Raw genomic sequence first — 9914 nt, forward strand, 5'->3', positions numbered from 1 at the left:
AAATTGAATTGAATTGAATTGAATCATAGATCATAGTCCAGAACGTAAAATATCAGCACGGAAATGTTTTACTTACCTTAATTTTACTGCCGCTGAGCTTCCATCCCTTTGTGTCTTTGACTGCAGCTTGTGCATACTCAATGTTGTTGTAGAGAATAAGGGCCATTCCTTTCATCCTGTCCAGTACGACCTTTTTGGAATGGAGGAGCATGAGGGAGACTCCACAGACAGAAAAACAGCAGGACAGTATGGAAGAGAAAACAACATGCTCACCTTCACAACATGTCCATAGCGGCAAAAATGGCGGGTGAGAAACTGTTCGGTTGTGTTTGACGCCAGTCCATCCAACCAAACACATGTTGTTGGCATACTTTTTCCAAAGCCAAGCTTCAAAAGGTATACACAGAACAGAATGCATTTGATCATTCACATCAACATTTAAGATAAAAAAAATGAAGTCAAGAAAATTTTCACCTTCAGCCTGTTGTTGCCCAGATACTCGCCATCCATTTTCTTTATGGCCTTACAGACACTGGCAATGTCACAGTATTGTAGGAAGGCATATTGTGGGGCTCCATTTACTTTCTTTATGTCAATATCCTATAGAAGCAATAAAAAACATGTCCATAAGAAATGTCCATTAGAAAAGTGTGGCTCACACAACTGAATTTTTGACCAAGTAAGCATCTAAATGTACCACAATTTCTCCAAATCTCTGAAAGATGTTTAGCAGGTCATGGTATGTGGTGGTCTTCTCCAAATTTCCAATAAATAACGTCCGTGTGGCCTTTGGATGGAACTCATCAATCCTCTCATCCAACGGTCTGAACTCATTCTCACTTTCCGTTTCTAAAAGGTTCAAATAATGAGCAACTGACTCAACAGATATGAACTGTGCCACCACCAGACCTTACCTGGACCGTTCCAGGCTGTCACATCAATTTGCATGCCAAAGAAAAGCTTCCCCTTTGACGCTCCCAAAGCTTTCTCCTGGTCTTCTTGTTGACGGAAAAAGACAAGTCCATATCGCTCCTCTGAAGCTCCATGGATTTGAACAGATGTGACTTTTCCATGCTTTTTGAATTCATGAAACAAACCGTCCTTTAGGCTTGTATCTGTGTAATGCAGAAATGAATTAGTGGTTTATTCTTTATTAAAAGGATCTCTCATGTCATGCATTTGCCACTAAAGTGAGTGATGCTTTTGTTTGTTTTTTTTTTTATATATATATATAGAGAGAGAGAGAGAGACAGAGAGAGACAGAGAGAGACAGAGAGAGAGAGACAGAGAGAGACAGAGAGAGACAGAGAGAGACAGAGAGAGACAGAGAGAGAGAGAGAGAGAGAGAGAGAGAGAGAGAGAGAGTGAGTTCGGGCTTCAAAGAAGGCTGAAAAATGGCTGCAAGACTAAATGTCCTGCATTGATGTGCACATTAAGTTCCCTGCCTCGTAATCCTTCCGCTCTCTTTGGGATCCTGATGACTCCAACCACATATTGATGTGATTCCTTCCATGACAAATGTGGACAAAGGTGGACAAGATTTTATGTCTGCCATGGACATTAGTGAAACTCAAAAATCAACGATAAAAAAAGTTCAGCGCACTGTCTTTTAATGTAAACAAGCCAAGGAGAGCGGAAGGGCTTTTCGAGGGAAGGAACAACCATATAGATGAACAACCATGACTTCCTTTGGCAATATACTAAAGATACAGTTCTTAATTTATTAAGCTCATTTTTTTCATATTAATTACCTGTGGAGCGCACAGGAAGATTCTGGACCTTGATGCCAAAGCTTTTACGTGGTTCATCCTTGTCAAGTGAGGTTAAAGGAAGAGCAGAGGGTGCTGGGACAGCTGCAGACTGCACCAACCGTGCTGGAGACTCATCACTTGAACTGGAGCTGGAATCACTGGAGCACAGAAGGGAACTAGCATTACTTTTTTCAGAGGTTAGAAAAAAATGTTTTCTTTCTAAAAAACTCTGAAAAGTTAAATATCAAATGAAAATGTGTATGGCCTTTAAAAAGCTATAATGACTTTGTGAACATATTTAAAGATGAAAACGTGTTCGTTTTCAGAAGCTATAAAAAACGGATTATACAAACATATAGATTACAGTAATCATTTTATTTAAAGCTGAAAAAAGCATAATCATGTCTTCCAGTAATTCTCTCTGCAGATAGTTTACTTCTATTAGCAGGTTTGGTGCTGCTGGGATGTCATCGTTTAATGGGCGGAGTTATTGAAATAAATTATTTTGTCACCGGACCGGATGTGTCTGGAAGTTTTGGTGAGTTTTCAGAGGTTTTGGGGGTATAAATCTGGTTTGAAACCAGTTAAAAGGTTGCACGGCGATCCCTCATTTCATTTTTCGCAGTTTTGTGGATTCTTTTCAGTGAAAATTTGCATGCTTTGCTTTTTTTTTTTTTTTTTTTTAAACAGTGAACTTTGTTCTGTGTCCTGATTGGCTGTTGATTTTGTCAACCTCCTTAGATCTTATTTTTCTTTCTATATTCCTGGACGTATTTTTTCTATGAAGGCTTAAACTTTTTAAGCGAGAGAAAAGTGTAAAAAATGTAATGTCTGAGAAAAGTGTATGAAGTGTCGAGTGAGGAGATTTACTGATTAAAACATCTGGTATTGCGGGTTATTTTTAGAACATTGCTGTGATGAAGCGGAAGAGACATGTGGATCCATGTGCAAACGAAGTTTTAACGGCGAACAAATCAGTACAAGGCAAGGCATAGTCAAAAAGCAGGCTGAGGTCAAAACACAAGGGTGTGGCAGAGTGTCAAGGAGGCAGGCAAGAGTTAGAACACAAAGAGATGGGCATGGGAATGACTGCTCAGACTGCATACAGGGCAAACAAGACTTTGCAATGAGCTTAAGTGAATGTCAGACGAAATACTAAGGAGGTGATGATGGGAAACAGCTGATGATGATCAGAGTCCTGAATGAAGGCAGATGGGAGTTAGAGAGCGGTTAACGTGCATTCACACCAAACGTGAAGCAACCATCTTCAATGTTATTCAATGGTCCAGACGCACTCCGAGTCGAATTGAAGCCCCGCGGCGCGATGTGAGTCTGACAGCTGCTTGATTTGACCGGCGAGGCGAAAGGTAAGTACCTGAAGATTGACAGGTCGCTGTGTCGCATCAGCCAATCAGGAACTCAGTTTTGGGCACGGGAGGAGCTCCCGGACCAGCGGGGCTCGCCCGCTCCACACGCCGGAAGAGAGAGCCACTGCGGGAGCGCTGACCCCAGAGTGCGGGGCGGGAACCAGGGAGCTGAGACAGCGGAGCGCAGAGCTAGGAGCGGGTACCAGGAAGCGCGGGGCGGAGAGCGAAGTATCGAAATTGGCACAGACTAGGAACTAAAACCAAAGAACCGCTTTGGCACCGGAACCACATAAAACCCAATCGGTGCCCAACAGATCAGTGGCTTTCACTCCCGCGGTGGAGCTCAGTCGTTCCACCCGCAGACAGAGAGAGAGGCTGCAGGGGTTGCCAGCTCTGGTCTCATCAAAATATTAAAAAACGGAAAAAGGTCTCCTAATTTTATTCCCCCTTCAGATTAATATGAAACAGAGAACATTCAAGCTCAAACACAGAGACACACAAACGCTGCAGAAGCAGCAGTCAAACGGACACAGTCCCCTGTACCGGGAAATATTTTAATAATAATCATAACTCAAGGCGAATTTGTCGCGTAAATCGCGTTCGGTGTGTATGCACCATTAGAGTTCAGGTAAGCACTTCCTCTAGTGGTTGGAGGAGGGAGGAGCAGGTTGAACCACGACAGTTGCAATCAATGAGGGAACGCTGCATTTTTCTTTTGATGCAATTACAAGATGGTCCTTCACACACTTCATGTACGCTCAGGGTAAAATAATAAATGTTATTATTTTATTTAATAATGGTAGTGGTGGGGCGGTCGACTCCTGATCGGAAGATTGCAGGTTCGATTCCCACCTTGTCTGCCATGTGTCAAAGTGACCTGGGACAAGACACTGTACCCCACATTGCCGCTGGTGGAAGGTTGGTGCCAGTGTTCAGCAGCAGAGCTCCATCAGTGTGTAAATGTGTGAAACGGTCTCTGACTGTAAAGTGCTTTGGGCCTTCAAAAATGGTTGAAAAGTGCTATAGAAGTAAACACAATAAAAACAGAACAAAATACAAAAACATAAATAAATGAATGTATAAATTTGTTTCAAATATTACAGAAGAACAACATTTGTTCAAACAAAGCCTGTTCTATAACCTTACAGAGTAAACAATATCCATATATTTGATAATGACCTATGTCCTTTGGAACACACAAAAAAAACATTATTTATGAAACATGATTTCTTTAAAACTCATTTCCTGCAAGGAAGTAAGATGTCTAGATCTCTGAGTCTCCATCTTTTTGCTCCATGTAGGTGCGGTCCATTTCCTGACGTCAACCTAGAGGGGGCCTCAGCAGGTGTTCTGCGCTTCTCCAACAAAAACAAACATCCAAACTTCTGCAAAGATGGATGTGAATTTAAAATAAATGTGTTTTGTTGATCACCACTAGCTCCACAGAGCTGGGTGTGTGTGAAGCTGGAAGCGTAAACTCCTCCTGGAAGGGGCTGTTCCCATGATGTCACAAAATGAGGACCCGCTCATTTTCGTGGGTTGGGAGGGGCTGGCGCTCAGAATTTTTTAGAAGAATGCTCAGAAATACTTGAATGGAACAAAGTACCGGGGTGGGGGTGGGGGGTGGGGGTGTAACCTTAGTGACGGCGAGGAAGATATGCTAGAGCTGATATGGAGGAGGTGGGAGACATACGGAGGGCAAAGCTGGTAGTCTGCAGATGGGTTCTGAGTCAGAGCACATCTGTAGTGAGAAGGAGTTTTTGTGAAGATGCGGATAGCGAAGTTCTGAACAAACAGGAGTTTCTGGAGAAGTTTTTGTTGAAGACCATAGAGAAGAGGAGTTGCAGTAATCAAAGCAGGAAGTCACAAGGACGTAAGAAAAAAGGCAGAAAAGGGAACCAGAAGGTGATAGAAGTGGAAATATACTATATCCATGTGATGTTACTGATATGGAACTGGAATGAATGATGGCACATACACTTAGCCAGAGGGGGAAATAAATGGGTATCCATCCATGCTTTTTCAGCAAAGATGGCACCTGTGGATGTGGCTTGCCATCTGTTCCTGCCCTTTGTGTTGTGTTTTTACTGTTATTGATGAGTGTTATCCACAAAACCAACTGTCTATTGGTTTATCACCAACAAACACTCCTGGATCTTCAATTATTGAGTAACGGCCAGGATCTGCTACATTTTCGAGGGGAAAAATGCCCTCCATCTCTCCTTGAGGGAATCCCAGCGTTCCTCCATTGCGCTCCTGCACTTCTCCTAAAAACGCCACCGTCACCGTGAGAAAAGAAGAGGTAAACTTGTTCGCTTAAAAGACCTCCTGACACATCTTCCTGCTCTGCGTCAGGCTGCTGAACGCTCGGTCTGTCACAAACAAAACTTTTTACCTGAACGATTCCTTCTCATCGGAGCACCTTGATTTTCTGTGCCTTACAGAGACTAGGCAGCAGGAGACTGTCCACATCCATTTCAGTGAACTGTGCCCCCCAGGCTGCCCCGTCCTCAGTACCCCCCTGCTCAACTGGACGGCTCGGGGGCGGATTGGCTCTCATCCACAGAGACATTTTTCCCTGCAAGAATCTGAGTCCGGACTTCTTCAGCTCCTTCGATCTGTAAATCACTAAGGTTGGATCCAACCCGCCGTTTTATCTAATTGTGTGAATGCTGTGACAGCATTCCGTACGTTTTTTTGTTGCTCCGTAGATCTTCAACTCCTTGACGTATTCAGCTCATTCAGCTATCAAAATATTCAGCTGTTTTAGGAGATAGCTGCTCGTAAGTTTCAACTTCATTACTCTTCAACTTTTTAAACTATTCAACCACCACTTTTTTTTAACTCCATTGAAAATGGCTTATGGAATGTTCAAAAGCTCCCTTTTCAGCAAAAAACTTTGAGCCTTTGAGCTCTACAAAACAATCAAAGTCAAGTAGACTTTCAATGACAGAAACCATTCAACTTTTAAACTGTTCAGCAGACTTTGGGCTCTTGAACTTGTATTTTTATTTTTAAAACTCCTTATGGTTTTTAAAATATCGCTGTTCAAAGCTGACATGTCATCTTTGAGTCATTTATCAGTTATGAATGAAAAGCAATACAGATTTAGTGTCAGTTGGAAGCAGCAGCAGAGTGAAGAAGAGTGGAGCAGAGGGGGAGGAAGAAAACACATCAAGTGTGTTCAACCTGCTCAAACTCAGCCACTGTGTCCCTCACTGAAACAACTTTGACGTCAAAATGTAAGCATTTTTTCTGGCTTTCAGATGATACAACTTTGAAAACCATTACCCATGTAGATTTACCACAGCGGCTCCAAATATCAAAGCAAAACCTGAAGAGTGTCAGGGATGGTGGTGTAGGACCCAAATGCAGGAGACCAGATTTGGTGGCAGAAACAAACATTTACTAAATAAACTCAAACATGACAAAACCAGGAGAACAAACCAGTGACAGAGAAGAGCAGAGTAGATGACCTGACAATGAGAACTGAAAACCAGACACTTAAATACACTGAGGTTGATTAACTAAATGAAGACACCTGTGGATGATTAACCAGAACATGTTGAGACTGACAGGGACAACAGAAAATGACAAAACCTAAGCACTGGATCATCACAAAGAGTTCTTTCATTAAGACAATGCATTTTTGGTGGAGAAGATTTTTTGAGGTCCTTCGTTTTTAACTTGCGAGTACTTCTGTATGTTTGAGCACAAAAACATGAAAATCGCACGAGATGTAGTCCAACATCTCTATATTTTAGGGGTGAAACGGATCACGGATAATCCGTGGTCCGTACGGACCAGAAGCCACGGTTTGGGACACATGTGTACCGCGGACCACTCCAACCCCCATCCCCAGCGAGTGAACACACCTCGGGCTCTCATATTTTAAATCAATTGTCCGTTCACATCGAATGGAATTCTCGTCAAATTCCTGTAAATCCTCTTTGTTTTGACAAGCGCTGAAGTAGTAGCTTCACGGCTATCTTAAAGTCTGTTCACCTGAATCTCCCGCTGCATGTGGGAGGAGCTTCCAAGGTTTTTCCCGCATAGAGAATTTGGTGTCGGCCGCCATCTCCTGGGGAAGGTGGCTGATTCTAGGAGCCCAGACTGAGAGAGGATCCACGGAGACCCCGAATGATGACAAAATGATACAACAGAAAAAGTAATTTCAGTAAACCAATAACCAATATCTATTCGCAAATACTTTGAATTTAATGTCAAGGTAACAATACTTAAATATTTTGTTTTGGAAACATCGTCTGCGGACACCCATCCTCTACATTGAAAATGGTTCGGTCCAACTGGGTTATTCCTCCGCAGCTGTTTGTTACCGACAGACCCACAGAGTGTGAGGGAGAGAAGACATGCTTTAAAATCAAGAGTTTAAAACCTGATTAGGGGAGAACCTCCATGAAAAAAGAAAAAAGGAGACAGTCTGTCTATTGGCGCGCGGAGCGGAGGGGGGGAGAGTGCGCATGCTCATAAACGGACAGGGGGGCAGGGGTGGGGGCCATCCAGTTATAGTTCTGCAGTTGAAGTGATGAATTTGAGGGTTTTGTTAAAGGTCTCGTGCAGTGGCAAATTTTTTTTTTAAATTTAGAAAGTCAATGGAACTTGGAAAACAAATCTGATAAAAATATTCACTTAAAATGATCCAGCAGGATTTTATTGATCATTTTATGGTCGTGCACAGCTTTAAATTTGGGCGATAGGTGGTGATGGGCGGGGGCTGCGTGACGTCACTTTAGGGATCCCAGAGTGTAAACAACAATGGCGGACGGTTGAGAAGAGACGTAGACCATGATTTAGCGGATATTTCTTTAGATGAATGTGATGAGCCTTCATCAAACACAGGAATTTTAACGACACAGGGTTCGGAGGGTGTACAGCCCTACCAGTTTGAACCGGAGGTTTCCTCATCTGAGGATACAGGGGCTTCGGATGACGATGGTGAAAGCTCATACAGCGATGGCACCGAGAAGACGATCAAACTTGACTATTTAGAGGAAGTAAAAGTCTTAACAAGGTTTCCGTAGGTGAACCTGCGGAAGGATCATTACCGGAAAAGGAAAGGCGCCGCCGCTGCCGCGGAGCGTCCTTTGTAGTAATCCTCCAGGGCCGAGGCGGACGGCGGACCCGGACGAGGGTCTGCTGCTGCTACGGCGGCGGGGGAGCGAGCCCACCCGCCGCCCTCTCGGCCTCCCTTGCCACGCGGAACCAACCCCCGCGCGGGTCCTCTTTCCAGACGGCCGGCAGGGTCCTCCTGCGCCCCGCGCAGAGGCCACCCCCGCCGGCCTCACGGCCCCGGGAGGGAGTAAAAACCCTTCGACGGCGCTCCCCATGCCCGGCCCAGTTCCTTGGAACCGCAAACCCCCCTCAGCGCGGCGCGGCGGCCTCACCCTGGCCGTCCGGCGCGCGCCCGCCAGGTGCCCGTACACCCCCTGCGTTCCTCCTCCGGAGGGCCGGGGAGGGCTCAAAGCCTCCCCCTGACCGGGGAGCGCCCCTCTCCTTTATTGAAACGGGAAATTCATGAAGGGAGACCCCCTTCTTCGGCACATTACTGCACCCAAATACCACACTCCTATTCACCATTATCACGTTCGAATCCCCAAATCCATGGCAGTCCAAATTCTATTATGTTAAGTAATTCCATGCCCAGAAAGTCATCACAACACTAGCGGATCTAGCTGTATGTTCCTGTACTGACGTCACACGACCTATGACCTACTTATTGGCGGCTGCCCAAAATCTTTGAACGCTTGAAGAGAGTGCACGGGGCCGCGGGTGACAAAATAATTATACGGGGGTTCATTTGTGACATAAATACTAATGTTTTATTGCAGTTTAAGAAAAATCACGATTTTCACCACATGAGGCCTTTAAAATATTCAGGTGAAGCTTTTGTATGGAACTCCAAACTAGAATGATTTGTTTTATTGTGTATCAACATACGGTTTGTTAGTTACATTGAGCCATTTATGTTTTATAATGAGGTGATCTAATAATAGTAAAATATGTAAATTGAAAGATTGTTCAATAACGTTTATGAAATAACCACAATAATAGGAAAATAAACTTGTTAAGATATACAAATCTGAAGTCGCGACGAGACACCAACACCTTATTTTAAGTCAGGAAAAACCCTGCAGCATCTGTCACAAACTTTTCTCAACTTCATAATGAATGACTATGGATAGATATCAGGCTTATTTAATGTTAAGACCTGAATAAAAGCATCAGTACGTTTCAATTTCTAGATTCAAAGAATCTCCCAGTTAAGAGCAGCAGCTGTCCCGCACAGGAGAAAGCCGCTCCGTGATGGACATGATTTTATGGCAAGCCAAAGAGATCAAAAACCACCAGGAAAAGCGGGCACAGCAGTGCCACGTTTTACAAATAATAATTCTTATTTTAAATCTTTAAATGTCCCCATTAGGCGAGTGAGATAAGAACATTTGTATTTTAAGAGGAACTCCAGATAGATTTGGTATTTTCAACACTATTTTTAAGCATTCTTTTCTCTCAGTTTTTGTAGATTTGGTCGCAAGACATGTAAATGTAACCAGAAACTACATATTTTAACATTTTGTTTGTGTTCAGACTTTAAAGATGTTTTAATAAATAGGTCTCAATGACAAAAGTTTTGATGTTGCATATATCAATATTGTGTGTGGGAAGTACTTTATATTTGTCATGGTTCAACCTGCTACCTCCTCCTTCAACCACCAGAGGGAACTCTCGCCTGAGTTTTGACCATCTCATCTGCCTTCACTCAGGACTCTGATCATCC

The 9914-nt window shown here is 43.6% G+C and overlaps 1 protein-coding gene across 2 annotated transcripts in view; it reads right to left on the reverse strand.

Moving 5' to 3' along the window:
* Positions 1 to 9914, reverse strand: part of spen (spen family transcriptional repressor) — a 53298-nt gene that overhangs the window by 14643 nt on the left and 28741 nt on the right. For both annotated transcript variants that reach the window (XM_024261066.2, XM_024261065.2), the window contains exons 4-9: positions 1752 to 1909; positions 915 to 1115; positions 698 to 849; positions 475 to 600; positions 274 to 387; positions 77 to 190 (exon numbers count right to left, since the gene is read on the reverse strand). In XM_024261066.2, the coding sequence (XP_024116834.1) occupies positions 77 to 190; positions 274 to 387; positions 475 to 600; positions 698 to 849; positions 915 to 1115; positions 1752 to 1909 (865 nt within the window). The remainder of the gene's footprint in view (positions 1 to 76; positions 191 to 273; positions 388 to 474; positions 601 to 697; positions 850 to 914; positions 1116 to 1751; positions 1910 to 9914) is intronic.

This window comes from Oryzias melastigma, linkage group LG10 (assembly GCF_002922805.2).
Source record: "Oryzias melastigma strain HK-1 linkage group LG10, ASM292280v2, whole genome shotgun sequence".
NCBI lineage: Eukaryota > Metazoa > Chordata > Actinopteri > Beloniformes > Adrianichthyidae > Oryzias > Oryzias melastigma.